This window comes from Mytilus edulis, chromosome 14 (assembly GCF_963676685.1).
Source record: "Mytilus edulis chromosome 14, xbMytEdul2.2, whole genome shotgun sequence".
NCBI classification, from domain to species: domain Eukaryota; kingdom Metazoa; phylum Mollusca; class Bivalvia; order Mytilida; family Mytilidae; genus Mytilus; species Mytilus edulis.
Genome location: NC_092357.1, coordinates 42,513,958 through 42,529,361, shown reverse-complemented (window position 1 = coordinate 42,529,361; position 15,404 = coordinate 42,513,958). Strand labels below are relative to the sequence as shown.

At 31.1% G+C, this 15,404-nt stretch overlaps 2 protein-coding genes across 13 annotated transcripts in view; both read right to left on the bottom strand.

Annotated features, from left to right (window-relative positions):
• LOC139502590 (protein Wnt-6-like) overlaps nucleotides 1-15,404 on the bottom strand; it is a 466,832-nt gene that overhangs the window by 87,369 nt on the left and 364,059 nt on the right. The gene's annotated exons all lie outside the window — the stretch shown is intronic.
• Nucleotides 3,736-15,404, bottom strand: part of LOC139502585 (thioredoxin domain-containing protein 6-like) — a 67,606-nt gene continuing 55,937 nt past the window's right edge. For 8 of the 12 annotated variants that reach the window (XM_071292091.1, XM_071292092.1, XM_071292094.1 and 5 more), the window contains 8 exons: nucleotides 13,996-14,031; nucleotides 13,161-13,274; nucleotides 8,984-9,010; nucleotides 7,918-7,959; nucleotides 7,465-7,527; nucleotides 6,619-6,657; nucleotides 5,521-5,563; nucleotides 3,736-4,685 (listed from right to left, as the gene is read on the bottom strand). In XM_071292091.1, the coding sequence (XP_071148192.1) occupies nucleotides 5,550-5,563; nucleotides 6,619-6,657; nucleotides 7,465-7,527; nucleotides 7,918-7,959; nucleotides 8,984-9,010; nucleotides 13,161-13,274; nucleotides 13,996-14,031 (335 nt within the window). In that variant the 3' untranslated portion in view covers nucleotides 3,736-4,685; nucleotides 5,521-5,549. The remainder of the gene's footprint in view (nucleotides 4,686-5,520; nucleotides 5,564-6,618; nucleotides 6,658-7,464; nucleotides 7,528-7,917; nucleotides 7,960-8,983; nucleotides 9,011-13,160; nucleotides 13,275-13,995; nucleotides 14,032-15,404) is intronic. The other 4 variants (XM_071292100.1, XM_071292101.1, XM_071292102.1 and 1 more) reach the window with 1 other exon arrangement.

The window sequence follows — 15,404 nt, the reverse complement described above, 5'->3', positions numbered from 1 at the left end:
ACAGGTATTAATTTCTCAACAAAAACAGCCTACAATAAAATAATTGATATATATTCTAAAAGATGACCATGAATAGCAGGAAATGATAATAACATCTCTGGTATCTGTTGATATGTAAATGTTCTAATGTAAAATAACTTGTTCATATCACCAAAAACAAGTCATGTCCAACAGTGATAAAACAAAAGCATGGATTGTTTTGCTAAAGAAATCATCAACAACACCTGATGTGATTATACTTTTATATTTTATTTTCAAATTAGACACTAAATATTTCTTCTTGGTAATTAAATTTAAAAGCATGGTCTAATAGAGGAAATAAGTTTTTCACAGGAAGGACAATTACGAATTTCAATAACTATAAAAAAAAAATGTCTGGTATGATTGCGAATGAGACAACTCTCCACAAGAGACCAAAGTGACTTAGAGATTAACACTTATGGGTCACCGTACGGCCTTCAACAATGAACAAAGACCATTCCGCATAGTCGGCTATAAAAGGCCCTGAAACAACAAGGTAAAACAATTCATTCTAGAAAACTAATGGCCTAATTTATGTACAATCAATGAATCAAAAACAAATATGTAACACTTTGATAAAGGACAACTACTGAATTAATAATGTCAACCAAAAACAATGTTTAGAAATTACATTGTATACTATAAAATTATATGAACCTATTCTTCAGTGTAGATTTTCAGAAAACTTATTATTATAATTAACAAATTATGCAAAAAAAAAGGTACAATAACTATGCTTGTTCCTGTTCATGATAGAAAAATAGGAAAATCATGACTTGCAAATTAGAAAAAATTCCTAGACCTATGACTGTTTTTGTTTCAAATATAGAAATAAGGAGATGCAGTATGATGGTCAATGAGACAACTATCCACTAAAGTACAAATGAAGTGAATGAGTGCAAATCATACAGCCTTCAACAATGAGGAAACCATACCGTAGTCTATTATGAAAGACAAATCATTTGAGAAAACTAAAGGCCTCATTTTTGTCTAGATTGACTGAGTCGAAAAGCAAGACATAGAATCCTGTTTCCAGCAGCAGCAGCGTCAACAATGTATTAGTTTGTGGTAGGTGGTAGGTCAAAGATATTTGATATGCAGTTGTATTAGTATTGGCACATCACATTACCATGGAGATTATTTGGCCCGCCCCCTCAGTTATGGCTATTGACTTTGAAAGTTTAATTATTTTTCATGTATTAGTTTGTGATTAGGTCAGTTTATGGAGAACCACTAGTGGTAGGTCAATGATAAATGGTATGCAATTTCTGAAGCATTGGCATATGTCATTTCCATGGAGATTATTTGGCCCTGCCTCCTCAGTTGTGGTTTCTTGACTTAAATTTTTGTTTATTTTAGTACATGTATTAGTTTATGGTTACGCGTTTTAAAAGGGAGCTGCTTATGATAAGTCAATGGTATTAATTATGCAGTTGTATTAGCATTGGCACATCTCATTTCCACAGAGATTTTTTTAGCCATGTACCTTCAGTCATGGTTCATTGACTTTGAATATTTGCAAATTTTCACATGTTTAAGTGTTGCTATTTTAATTTCAACATTTGCATTATCGAAATTACAAAAAAGCGAGACATATCTCTGTGATAACAGTTTATTACATATATAAACCTACTTCATACCAGAAGTATATAGATTAGTCTCAATGAAATCAAATTCATCACTCCAGAAACAGGCTAAGAAAATAAGTTGTGATATATAAACTGACTGCAAGTACACTTGTTGATATGTAGCCATGAAAACTTGACCAATAAATCATGAAAAATAAAGTTCAGATCTCAGAATATGTACTTGGGGTCTAAGCATGACACGGGATTGCCGATTATTTTGTAAGCGTGACACGTGAAAGTCAAATAATTGAGCCGTGAAAACAGGAAATGAGATCTAGCTGGACATGGGGAAATTACCAAACTAGAGGCTCTAAAGAGCCTGTGTCGCTCACCTTGGTCTATGTGAATATTAAAGGAAGCAGATGGATTCATGACAAAATTGTGTTTTGGTGATGGTGATGGTGATGTGTTTGTACATCTTACTTTACTGAACATTCTTGCTGCTTAAAATTATCTCTATCTATAATGAGCTTGGCCCATTAGTTTCAGTGGAAAATGTTAGTAAAAATTTTATGAAAATTGTTAAAAATTGACTATAAAGAACAATAACTCCTAAGGGGGTCAATTGACCATTTCGGTCATGTTGACTTATTTGTAAATCTTACTTTGCTGAACATTATTGTTGTTTACAGTTTATCTCTATCAATAATAATATTCAAGATAATGACCAAAAAGAGCAAAATTTCCTTAAAATTACTAATTCAGGGTCAGCAACCCAACAACGGGTTGTCCGATTCATCTAAAAATTTCAGAGCAGATAAATGTTGACCTGATAAACAATTTCACCCCATGTCAGATTTGCTCTAAATGCTTTGGGTTTTGAGTTATAAGCCAAAAACTGCATTTTACCCCATGTTCTATTTTTAGCCATCTTGGTTAGATGGCCGGGTCACCGGACACATTTTTCAAACTACTAACCCAAAAAATGATTGTGGCCAAGTTTGGATTAATTTGGCCCAGTAGTTTCAGAGGAGAAGATTTGTAAAATATTACTAAGATTTACAATAAATGGTTAAAAATTGACTATAAAGGGCAATAACTCCTAAAGGGGTCAGCTGACCATTTCAGTCATGTTGACTTATTTGTAAATCTTACCTTGCTGAACATTATTGCTGTTTACTGTTTATCTCTATCTATAATAATATTCAAGATAATAACCAAAAACAGCAAAATTTCCTTAAAATTACTAATTCAGGGGCAGTAACCCAACAACGGGTTATCCGATTCATCTGAAAATTTCAGGGCAGATAGATCTTCACCTGTTTAACAATTCTATCCCATGTCAGATTTGCTCTAAATGCATCGGTTTTTGAGTTATAAGCCAAAAACTGCATTTTACCCCTATGTTCTATTTTTAGCCATGGCGGCCATCTTGGATGGTTGGCCGGGTCACGGGACACATTTTTTAAACTAGATACCCCAATGATGATTGTGGCCAAGTTTGGTTTAATTTGGCCCAGTAGTTTCAGAGGAGAAGATTTTTGTAAAAGTTAACGACGACGACGCCGGACGCCAAGTGATGAGAAAAGCTCACTTGGCCTTTTAGGCCAGGTGAGCTAAAAATGAGAATTGCTTACGTATTTAGTATAAGTGGGAAAAGGGAATCTAATAAAACAGAAAGGACCTAAGTAGGTTGAAAATGCAGTCATGGACAACTGATATGTACAAGGTAGAAAACCAAAAATCATAAAAATATACAATATAATAAATTAGACTTAATTCTTTAAATACAAAGCTTTCTACAAACACTTTTAATAGAATGAGCTTATCTATTTCTCACATGTTGTTTTTTAAACCCTATGTTGTAGGCAAGTTTCACCTTGTCTTAGATTTTGAAAAGAATAATTTGTATGAATTTGTTTGCACCTGTCAAAGTCTGGAACCTGTTACTTTGACCTACAATGGTTTACATTTAACTTATTTTGACATTGATAGAAAGTTGTCTCATTGGCACTCATTTAACATCTTATATCTTCATACCAGTCATGTAACAAAGATACACTTCTCTTTTTTTTTTTAAAGGTCCTTGAGTATACCTAATGATAACGGATGCATAACCAGCAAATAAAAAAAGGATGAAACAATGTTAAAAGTTTCCAAAAATGCATTTATTTCTCATAAAATATCAAAATTAAATATGTAAAGTTAATAAAATCAACAAAAGTATATCAACATTCAATAATAAAATAAATAATTCTGTAACTCACAACAGTTCTAAAACAGCAGTAGACACCTTATTGGACAAGAACAAAATTTATTTTTTGTTAAGAACCGGTAAGCATTTTCTGACAGCAGACAGTATGCAGGTGATTGAATCATTACAATGTTACACTTTAAAGGTTTAATTAAAGCAAATTTGATAAACAATAATTTTTATCAGTCAAAAGCAGATTTTCAAAAAAATTTATTTTACTCCAAAATATTCAAAAGCAGACATAGAGTTAGTCAATATTTGATAGGAATTCCGAAAATTGAGTTCAATATTAAACTTTCGCTGGCTTTTCTAAATATAAAAGTTGAAATAAAATGATTGTTTTCAGTAATTACAATTTCAAGAAAAAGGAAATCCTCTTGTCCATAATATTAAGAGGATTGTTTTGAAGCTTCAACAAACAAGTTAAACATTACATATTTAGTTTCCAATATATTGCTTAAAAAATAGCAGTAAAGAGCAATCTAGTTAGAATTTAAGGAAATGTCATATATTAAATATTCAGGTAGGTATTTCATCACAAACTGAAATATTTATACCATATTTGCTCAAAGAAAAGAAAATAAATCTCAGAATATTCAAACTTTGTATCTGCTAAGATTAAAAGTCAAAAATATGTTTATTTTAAAAATAACAAATCCAAAACATCTAAAGATTTTGCAATTAATGCCAATACGTGTGGAATGTCCGTGTAGATAACACCATCACAAAGTTTGTATTGAAAACAACAACAAAAACTATCAATGTTTTCCATCTAGTCCATTTATATATCATAGGCACAGGGACAAAGGCAGTTATTATCACAGTAAGTCCTGTTCAGATCTCTGAAATTGAAAAAATATTGTTAATACCAATCAATTACTGTTTCACAATTAAATGCATGGGAGTCACATTTTAAGAATAAAACCACCTACTGTCAATTCATTTATTTTCATGGGTACCAATAGAGGAAAAGTTGCATATTCGTGGATATTTAATTTCATGGTTTTGGCAAAGTCTACATACGTTCCTTCAGAAAATTTGTAATTCGTTGAACATTAAAAATCGTAGTTCCCTTGTAACCTCTAAATCCGCGAAAATTAATATCCAACGAAAATATTAATGAATCCACAGTACATTATAAAATGTGTTCCCTTTACATTTTTTTTTACAAAATTTCAAAGAAAATATAATTCACAACTAATTTTAATGTCTCCAATCTTCCACCAAGTCTTAAGTTTCAAACGATCCTGAATAATTTTGATTGTAGCTTGATTATAAAACACCTTATATATTATGCTCATTCAGGACAAACAAATTAATGTGCTTTAATTATACAACATACAGTCTAGGTGAGTACAACTTAAGGATTATGGGAGGATAATAGATAATATGCTCCCATAATCCTGGTTATAAATACTGCACATTTTACTGTATATTCAGAAATTATGGCTAGTTTTTTTTAATGCGATAATGTGACTCTGTATCATAATAAGGAAAACTAGCATTTTGATATCTGGATGTCGGTTTCCCTGCAATCCCAATAAAAAATCTCACACTTTTGTTTATTTTTCAAAAATCGCAATATCAAATGCATTTACAGTAATGAAGAATAAATAATTCAACTAACCCTACTAACTTATTTTCTAAGTCCCTGAATATGAATATTTGTTAACTTACCTTGGTAATTAAATCAATTGATGTTTCCATTAATCCCCACCTTCTGAAATAAAATAAGATATTTTCATAAAAACTGGATTATAATTATCAACATCACTGATAAACATGAACAACTAGATACCATTGAGATGGGAGCCATCTCTGTGGGCCCCGCTGTCAATAACGCGGGGTAAATAAGTTGTATGGATAATCTGATATGAAGCATTATTTGAAGTTATTACATAGTCTCATCTGAAACCAAAGTTTTTTTGACCTTGACCTTTGACCTAGGAAGTTGAACATACATCATGACACGCCCTCTGGTGGTGGTTAAAATGGATGTCAAGTATAAACTTTGAAATAACGGTTATCTAGATATGGAGCGGACACAGGGTTGTCAACTGAAACCAAAGTTTTTTTACCTTGACCTTTGACCTAGGAAGTTGTACAAACATCATGACACGCCCTCTGGTGGTGGTTAATAAACATGTAAAGTATAAAGTATGAAATCATAATGGTTCTCTAGATATGGAGCGGACACAAAGTTAAAGTGTTACGGACGGACAGACTGATCACTATAGGGTGACCCGCCTAAAGGCGTGGCCCTCATTAAGTGCATAACATTTATTTTTTTTTGGAGTCATAATTTCATTTTCATATTTATACAGATATTGATTTCAATTTTGTTGCATCTTTTTCATAGAAAGTTCTTGCATAATTAAATTTTTTAAATCTCCCTCCAACACTCCCTCAAAAACCACATATTTCAACTGAGAGGATCAGTATTTATCAAGTATATTCATTTAGGTTGCAACAATTCTCAAGTATTTTTACATCTCTGGCTTTTAAATGTTTGGGTTTGAACATTTCTAATCAAGGTATTTAAAATCCATAAAATGATTTGGAATTTCAAAAAAATTAACCTTAGAATGCCGAGATAGTTCTTTAAAGATTTCAATTCAGCAAAAGACAAGTCAGTGGCCGATCCAGAAATTTTCATGAAAGGGGCCCACTCTAGTCATACTTCAGTGATTCCCTATATAATCAACCAAATTTTCCACACAAACAAATTCAAATACCTTAACTTGTTTTTAACAAATTTTCTAATCATTTACATACCTGGCTTTGTTTCTTCCTTTTTCTCTTCTTCTTTTGATTCTATGAGGAAGGAAAAAAACATGAATTATGTTATGAACAGAAGTTTCAGAACCCCGATGCATTAAAGTCATATGAAACAAGTGACTGGTGAAAAATAATGTATATCCCATTCTTGAACCAATGCATGTATATATTATAAACTTAGTCTTCTGTGCACGATTTTATCAGTTAACTAATAACCTCAACCTCATTGTTCTAATTTCCTCAATAGTGCAATATGCATGATTATGAGATTGATTTGTCATTCTAAGGAGAACACTAGCAGATTTCATTTTAGAGTTTTGTGCACTTACTTGCAGTAACCAAACACCTTTTCAAGACTAGTGCAGAGTTCTTGAAAAGAAATCTTTTGGTTCACAAGTCCTAAAAATTCTGGGGAGAACATGGATTTATACATATTTTTAGTGTTTTATAGTGCACTTATGTTGACTAAAAACCTCAATCTTGAAAAGAAACTTGTTTAATGGATATTTTGGTTGACAGTCCAGAAATTTGTCATTCTGGGTAGAACACAGACATATACTCATTTTTAGTGTTTAGTGCACGAAAAACCACTTTTAAAGGCAAGTGCAGAGTTCTTGAAATGAAATTTGTTTCAATGGATCTTTTGATTGACAGTTCGAAAGTATGTCAGTTTAAATAAATGATTCTTTTAGAAAGTTCACTAGCTTCTGTCAAGACATTTGAACTGACATGGTTGCAAAAATTGTAAAAAATTTAAAATCTTTATCAAATGATTTGGACTGACACTTCACAAGAACTCTGTGACAGTGTCTCCACCCCCAAAAGTGCATCCCATAACCTCACCCTCAGTGGTTTGTGTGTCAGGTGCTTTTTCCTCTGATTGTGTTTCTTCTTTTTTCTCTTCACCTTTAAAATTGTACATAAACTTTATTAACTTGCAGTGATGACAATAATGGCTCTGAAGATTAAGTTCACTGAAACTAATTAAAATCTATAGGTCCTAACTGAATAAATAGGTTGTTTGAAAGACTGGCTTGCTTCTGATTTTTTTTTAAAGAAAACAGACATTTTTTCTCCTTTTTTTCTTTCTAAATCTAACATTTTCAAATATAAAGATAATCCTACATTTAGAAAATGGATCTTAAAAAATTTATAACAAATAAAAAAAATTAAGCGCATTAAAAAAATATTTAATTCTATTTTTCATATGGTTAAAATATCTTCTAACAAATAAATATTACATAGACAGATTAAAATATTCCAAAATTCAAGGTTTATATAATTTGCAACCCTCACCCTGTGCAGTGCTTTCCTCTGTCTTTTGTTCTGTTTCTTCACCTATAGTGAAAGAAATTGTGACCAAATGATATAACGATGAAATTCAATCATTTAAAGAGAAAGTGTCATATAATAAACAGTTAGAGTATAGCAAATATACTTGAGTTTGTATAAGGGGCAGTGAAGTTATTCTTGCTTGCTTTAATACGTTGACCATAGGCAAGCACAATTCAATTTTAAATCATATATATAACCTCAGGGTTGTTGTTATATAAGGAATGGCCCATTGAGCTTAGGGTAAAATGAATAGGGCACAATTTTAGAGATAACTTTTGGCCACAAAGTAAATAATCTTTTTTTTCAATCAGATGCATTGAATCAATTTAAATACAATTAAATCACCCTTAAACAAGAATGTGTCCAAAGAACATGGATGCCCCACTCGCACTATCCTTTTCCATGTTCCATGGACCGTGAAATTGGGTAATAATCTAAGTTGGTATTAAAATTAGAAAGATTATACTATAGGGATCATATGTACTAAGTTTCAAGTTGATTGGACTTCAATTTTATCAAAAACTACCTTGACCAAAAAACTTTAACCTGAAACTCCCACTTTCATTTTCTATGTTTAGTGGACCATGAAATTGGGGTCAAAAGTCTAATTTGGCTTCAAATTTAAAAAGATTATATCATAAGCAACAAGTTTACTAAGTTTCAAGTTGATTTGACTTCAGCTTCACAAAAAAAACTACCTTGACCAAAAACTTTAACCTGAAACTCCCACTTTCATTTTCTATGTTCAGTGGACCGTGAAATTGGGGTCAAAAGTCTCATTTGGCTTTAAAATTAGAAAGATCATATCATAAGCAATAAGTCTACTAAGTTTCAAGTTGATTGGACTTCAGCTTCATCAAAAACTACCTTGACCAAAAACTTTAACCTGAACCACAGACGGACGGACGAATGGATGCACAGACGGACGAACAGAGGCACAGACCAGAAAACATAATGCCCCTCTACTATCGTAGGTGGGGCATAAAAATTGGTGTAAAATAACAGAAAACTGTATATTAATCCTTACTTGGTTTTTCTTCTGTTTTACTCTCTTCTGAAAAATAAATACCAAATGAATATAAAAAGTTAATACAAACTTTTTCATCTCTTATTGTTTGATTGTTTGCCAGTACTGGAAAGTTGAAAGCTGTAGTGCATATTTTGAATATGAACAATCTCCTAGCTTGAGATTAAACAATTCTTACTTTAAAGAATTATTTTTTATAGATTTCATCTTTTTTTTGGTTGGAACAATATAATTAAAATTGCAATTATCTCGATCAAATTTTCAAATTTGGTATCTAATTGGTATATTACACAAGACTTATTCTAATTCACAGATCCAATAATTCAACTTTTATTTCCACTTTGGAAATGTTTTTCCCTCAAGATTATTTTGCAGTAAGAAATCAGAATGCAAGTTAGTATATATTATGTAATTCTAGAACCTGGTTCTAATGGTTAACTGACGCAACCTCATAATAAAACATACACTTTGTTGGAAGAAGTAAATTCAGGAATATTAGTAGAACCATAGTTATGATATTAGAGTAACCAAAACCATAGCAGCCCTAGTTTTTATTGCACTCAGGTCAGTTCATAATTTAAACCTTCAATTGGAAAGAGTCCTAAAAATCTTTACAGCCAATTGCATTGTGTGTGTAGGTAAAGGTACTATCTTTGGTTAGCTTGCTTGCTAGCTGAACCATACAGTCATTATTAGGTAAGGTAAACTACCCTCCTTTAAGAGTAGATTAGTCCGAATAATAACCAAGCTACTTTGAAAGGAGGGTTGTATATCTTAACTTATAAATGACTTCACGGTTCAGCTAGCAAAGCGATGGACCTTTACCAACACACTCAATGCAATCAGCTGTAAAATTATAAAATAAGAAGATGTGATACTATTGCTCAATAGACAGTTATCCGTTAGAGAACAAATGATGTGGATGTAAGCAATTAAATGTCACATTACAGCCTTTAACAATGGAGCAAAATCTATACCATTTTTGTAAGCTAATAGAGTGTTATGTATCAGTATGTATGGTCGGATTATGTTTCTGTGTGAAAGAGAGAGTTGTTCCCCTTTTGCCAGTATATGTATTAATGTTTGTGACGTCATCTTTGTCTGATTAAAATGTAGAAATGGAAGCTGATGTGTTTTTATGTGTCCGTATGTGATCGCCTCCATCCATGCTACCAGAGCTACTCCCCTAGTCTGTAATATGGTGGAGGACCCGGGAGTTTAATGGTTAAGATTTTACGACCTGTGGTATCGAACATCTGTGTCTGGGATTTCACAGAGAGATATTAATGATGTTGTGGTTTTTACATAATGAGTTTTAATGAGATTTAGTGGTTAGATTAGCTGATTTGTAACTAAAAGTTATGCACACTTGTCATTTTGACAGATAAGATAAACAGAATTTCTGTTTCAAGACTACATTAATTACACTGGGAACTAACTTTAAACCATGATCATTGATTTTAATTGATACAAATGTTTAATTTTTAATTTTTTTTTCATATTTATTTTGACCTTATAATTTTTTTTTACTGCATATTTTAGCGATGATCTTTTAAAACTGTCTGTTTTTTTTGGGGTTTTTTCTCATTTTTTTTTTAGACTAAACAAAATTTGTAGTCATAAAATTTAACATAGAATTATTATTTAATGAGAACTTATGATTTATTTTTTTCAAGTTTTAAATGTGTGTATATTAAAGTACAATCAGTATTTGCTGAGAGGTTGTTTCAATTTTGTTTTTTATTATTATTATTCATAATTTTTACATAAATAGATTTCATTGACCAGTAAGAAATTTTTAGTAAATATTTGTTTTGTGGGCGGGATGTTATGTATCAGTATGTATGGTCTGATTATGTTTCTGTGTGGAAGAGAGAGTTGTTCCCCTTTTGCCAGTATATGTATTAATGTTTGTGACGTCATCTTTGTCTGATTAAAATGTAGAAATGGAAGCTGATGTGTTTTTATGTGTCCGTATGTGATCGCCTCCATCCATGCTACCAGAGCTACTCCCCTAGTCTGTAATATGGTGGAGGACCCGGGAGTTTAATGGTTAAGATTTTACGACCTGTGGTATCGAACATCTGTGTCTGGGATTTCACAGAGAGATATTATTGTTGTTGTGGTTTTTACATAATGAGTTTTAATGAGATTTAGTGGTTAGATTAGCTGATTTGTAACTAAAAGTTATGCACACTTGTCATTTTGACAGATAAGATAAACAGAATTTCTGTTTCAAGACTACATTAATTACACTGGGAACTAACTTTAAACCATGATCATTGATTTTAATTGATACAAATGTTTAATTTTTAATTTTTTTTTCATATTTATTTTGACCTTATAATTTTTTTTTACTGCATATTTTAGCGATGATCTTTTAAAACTGTCTGTTTTTTTTGGGTTTTTTTCTCATTTTTTTTTTAGACTAAACAAAATTTGTAGTCATAAAATTTAACATAGAATTATAATTTAATGAGAACTTATGATTTATTTTTTTCAAGTTTTAAATGTGTGTATATTAAAGTACAATCAGTATTTGCTGAGAGGTTGTTTCAATTTTGTTTTTTATTATTATTATTCATAATTTTTACATAAATAGATTTCATTGACCTGTAAGAAATTTTTAGTAAATTTTTGTTTTGTGGGGGCGGGATGTTATGTATCAGTATGTATGGTCTGATTATGTTTCTGTGTGGAAGAGAGAGTTGTTCCCCCTTTTGCCAGTATATGTATTAATGTTTGTGACGTCATCTTTGTCTGATTAAAATGTAGAAATGGAAGCTGATGTGTTTTTATGTGTCCGTATGTGATCGACTCCATCCATGCTACTAGAGCTATTCCCCTAGTCTGTAATAAGAGGTCCTGAGATGACAAAAATGTGAACAAAACATAATCAACTGCCTGATTTATGATTAAACCATTAAATTTTTTTTTTTAAATAAAAAAAAATATGACAGACAACAGCCAACAATGACCTTTGAATTACAGCTTTAAAACTAGGGAATGGTACATACAAAATGTGGCAGGTTAAACCAAGTTTGTAAGAGCTTAACCTCAACTGGAAACAAAATTCAGATTAAAATTTTGCTCAGTATATATTTGATCAGATGGATCCTTGTACAGTAATAGTGAATTTAACAGAAGTTATTATTTGTCAGGTAGTTTAGGAGTTAGGGATAAAATTAGGTCTTGAATTTTTTTTATAAAAGAGGATTCAGGCCATGGGTTGGGAAAGATAAATCTGATGATATTGTTTAACAATCTTATGCAACAAATTGTCTTCCCTCACTGCAAAAAGGGTAAATATCATGTGTTTTCAAATACACAGGAGCACAATTAAGTTTGACTTGTGTGGAGATTCAACCCTGTTGGTGAAATTACCAACACCTCAAATATTTAGAAAACTGACACACCTCTCCAAATTTCATCGAGTGGTCTATAACCTGCAAAGATGTGAAAACTTTAAATGAAAAGGTAAAAAAAAAATCTTATGAAGGGTCAGGTCAAATTTTTTTAAATACAACCCCCCCCCCCATTTCCTCTCCAACATTTGATTGTAGAAGGTTGAGGTTAGCATTAGTGACAGAGAAAATTCATTGTTATATAAGGAAATGGGATAACAAAGCTGAAAGGAAAATGTTAGCAAGGAAATGTGTCAAATAAATACAAGATTCAAGTGTAACTGAAATTCTGATATCAATCAATTATTACTGATGATATTTTACAGAGCTCTTACTAATTTATAACATAATTTGTTGACAAAAGAGATTGCAGTCATACTTTACTATTCTTATGTCATGATGCAATGTTTGGTTGCTATAAATTTTATATGTGTTGTTACACTTCTTTTATTAGTCCCATGCCAAGAATATTTATTAATTTTGATGCAATGTTTGGTTGCTATAAATTTTGTGTGATGCTAATTACTCTTTCTGTTTAGTAACATGTAATTTATACAGTGAACTGTAAATTACACATCAACTCTCTGCAACTGATATGAAAGGCAATTTTTTTTTGAATAATCAGAACTTCAGTTACAAATTACAGATTGATGGATAGAAATTAAGCTTTACATAAGAATTTCTGATTAGAAATTATTAGCAAGCAAGGTAACAGGATAAATGGATTATTTTCTGGTTAGGAAAACAGGTATAATACAGGAGGTTTGACAAACCTTGCTGTTGTTCCTCAGGCTTAGTCTCAGTTTCAGACTGAGGCTGAGCCTCACTTTCAGAGGGCTTAGCCTCTGTTTCAGATGGCTTTGGTGAAGGGGCTTTAGTTTCTTCTTCTGTAAAGCATATATTTACATATTCAATCTTTCTTATAATGCTTTGCAATATTGGTATTTTTATGCACAATTTCTTTTTTTTTCATATTGCAGTTCATTAAACATGCTGATTTCTCATAATTTGCCAACAGAAATCAGATCAAATTTACCTGTAGAAAAACCAAATATTTATAACTTTTACAGCTACATATATTTTTTCATGTCTTCACTAAAACTACATTTGGCCTGTAAAGTAGAAATATGTGATAGTTGAAGCCTTTCTGCTCCAAATGTTCATAATTTTGACAGCCAATGAAACTCCAGCATTCCAACTTTTGGAGTTGTGCATTATAAGGCAAAAAACAGAGGGGTCCAAAATGTCTAAAAAAAACATAATGCAGTATGGAGCATTGTCAGATCATTGAATGTGAAAAGGGAGATTGTAATTTAAGGTGGTACCTAACACTACAGGGAGATAACTCTGTAAGTCAGCTAAACGTTTTGATTACATTGTGTTATAAAAGGAATGTTAAGCTTCTCAATGATCAAAATTGATGTTTGTCAAACTGCTATATAACCAGTGTAATTTTTCTGACAAAACGCTGGGTTCAAAATTTTTGAAATTTTTATATTTTTGTTAAAGGGTCAAAGTAAATACTTTGTCAAAATTTTATGAAAATTAAACGAGACAAATTAATTTTAGTGAAAGTGTTGGGTACCACCTTCAATGTATTCTTATTACCTGTTTTTTCTTCTTTTGGTGCTTCCTCTTGTTTTTCTGAAAAATGTTAAAAAATTTCAAATTATTATATATAAATTGAAATTGATTATTTGGTCCCAGGAAATTAAGGTGATAAACATTATTTATATAAATTATCAAATTCAATGAAATAATGTTATCTAACTATTTTTTTGGACAGCACCTCAATTAAGTCATTGTGTGTGTTAAGATCAATATCAAAAAGAATATCACAGCAATTAACTAGACAATTCACTTTTAACCAATCAACAAAGCTGCGTAAAAAGAGCAAGGTGCTGAAAAAGTATTAGCAAAAAAATTGCTTTGATATTTTGATTGTATTCTTGGTCTCTTCAGTTAAGGTGTTTTTATCAATTTTAAAAGTTATAAGTTAATGGTATAATTAAGAACCTAAAAGAGAAAACTTTTTTTATTATTTTCCATAAAAGCTAGGGAGGAAAATGAAATGAAGCAATTATAGAATATTGGAAATCTGTACAAAGGCATTGGTCCCAAGCTGGAACTATACTGATATCTGAAAGCTGAAAACATGTTGGGGTTTTTTTTTTCAGAAGAAAAAAATCCTGTAAAAAACAAAAGTAATTGTTAAAACTTTTTTTCAAATTATGATTATCATTCTATCCAAACAAATACTCCACATTTTCTTGTAACAGTTAAATTGCTATAAGAATTTGACCTTGAAGTACTTTAAGGTCACCTTTTCCCTCTATTAAAATATATACAACAAAGAAACCATTACCTGAAGCAAGCATAGGATATTACAAAACATATTTTACTATTAGGCTACATTACAATCAGAGCATGCATTATACATACACAAAAAATATATTTATATAACAAAAAATACAATTTGGCACTAATATATATTAGTATAAAGATTATAACTTCAGTAACTGGAACACAATAGCCAACTCAAATTCTTGTATTACTTCACCCTACAAAAATTGGTCAGTGAAATTCCACTGGAATCCCATTCAAGTTCTCCATGCATTAGAATTCAACTGGTTTCCATTGGGCAATTTTATCTGGGTTTTCAGATGATTCCAGTGGAATCTCATTGATAATTTATAAATTCCAGTGGGATTCTGGGCAATTTCCACTGAGATTTCAATAGAATCCAAATGAGATCTCGATGAATTCCAGTGGGATTTTAATGATGTTTGGTGGGATTTTAATGCAACCCCTATGAAAACAGTTAGCATTTTCAGACATTTTGTATTAATTTCTGTTATAACATTTTTCTTACAATTTTTTTTTCAATATTCAAAATGATTAATTTTTTACTTTTTGTGGTCATTTTGAGTGTTCCAGCCATTGAAGTCTACAATACATAATTAAAAAAACAACAGCATACCAAATAAACAAATTAATATCTTCTTAGAACTGTTCAA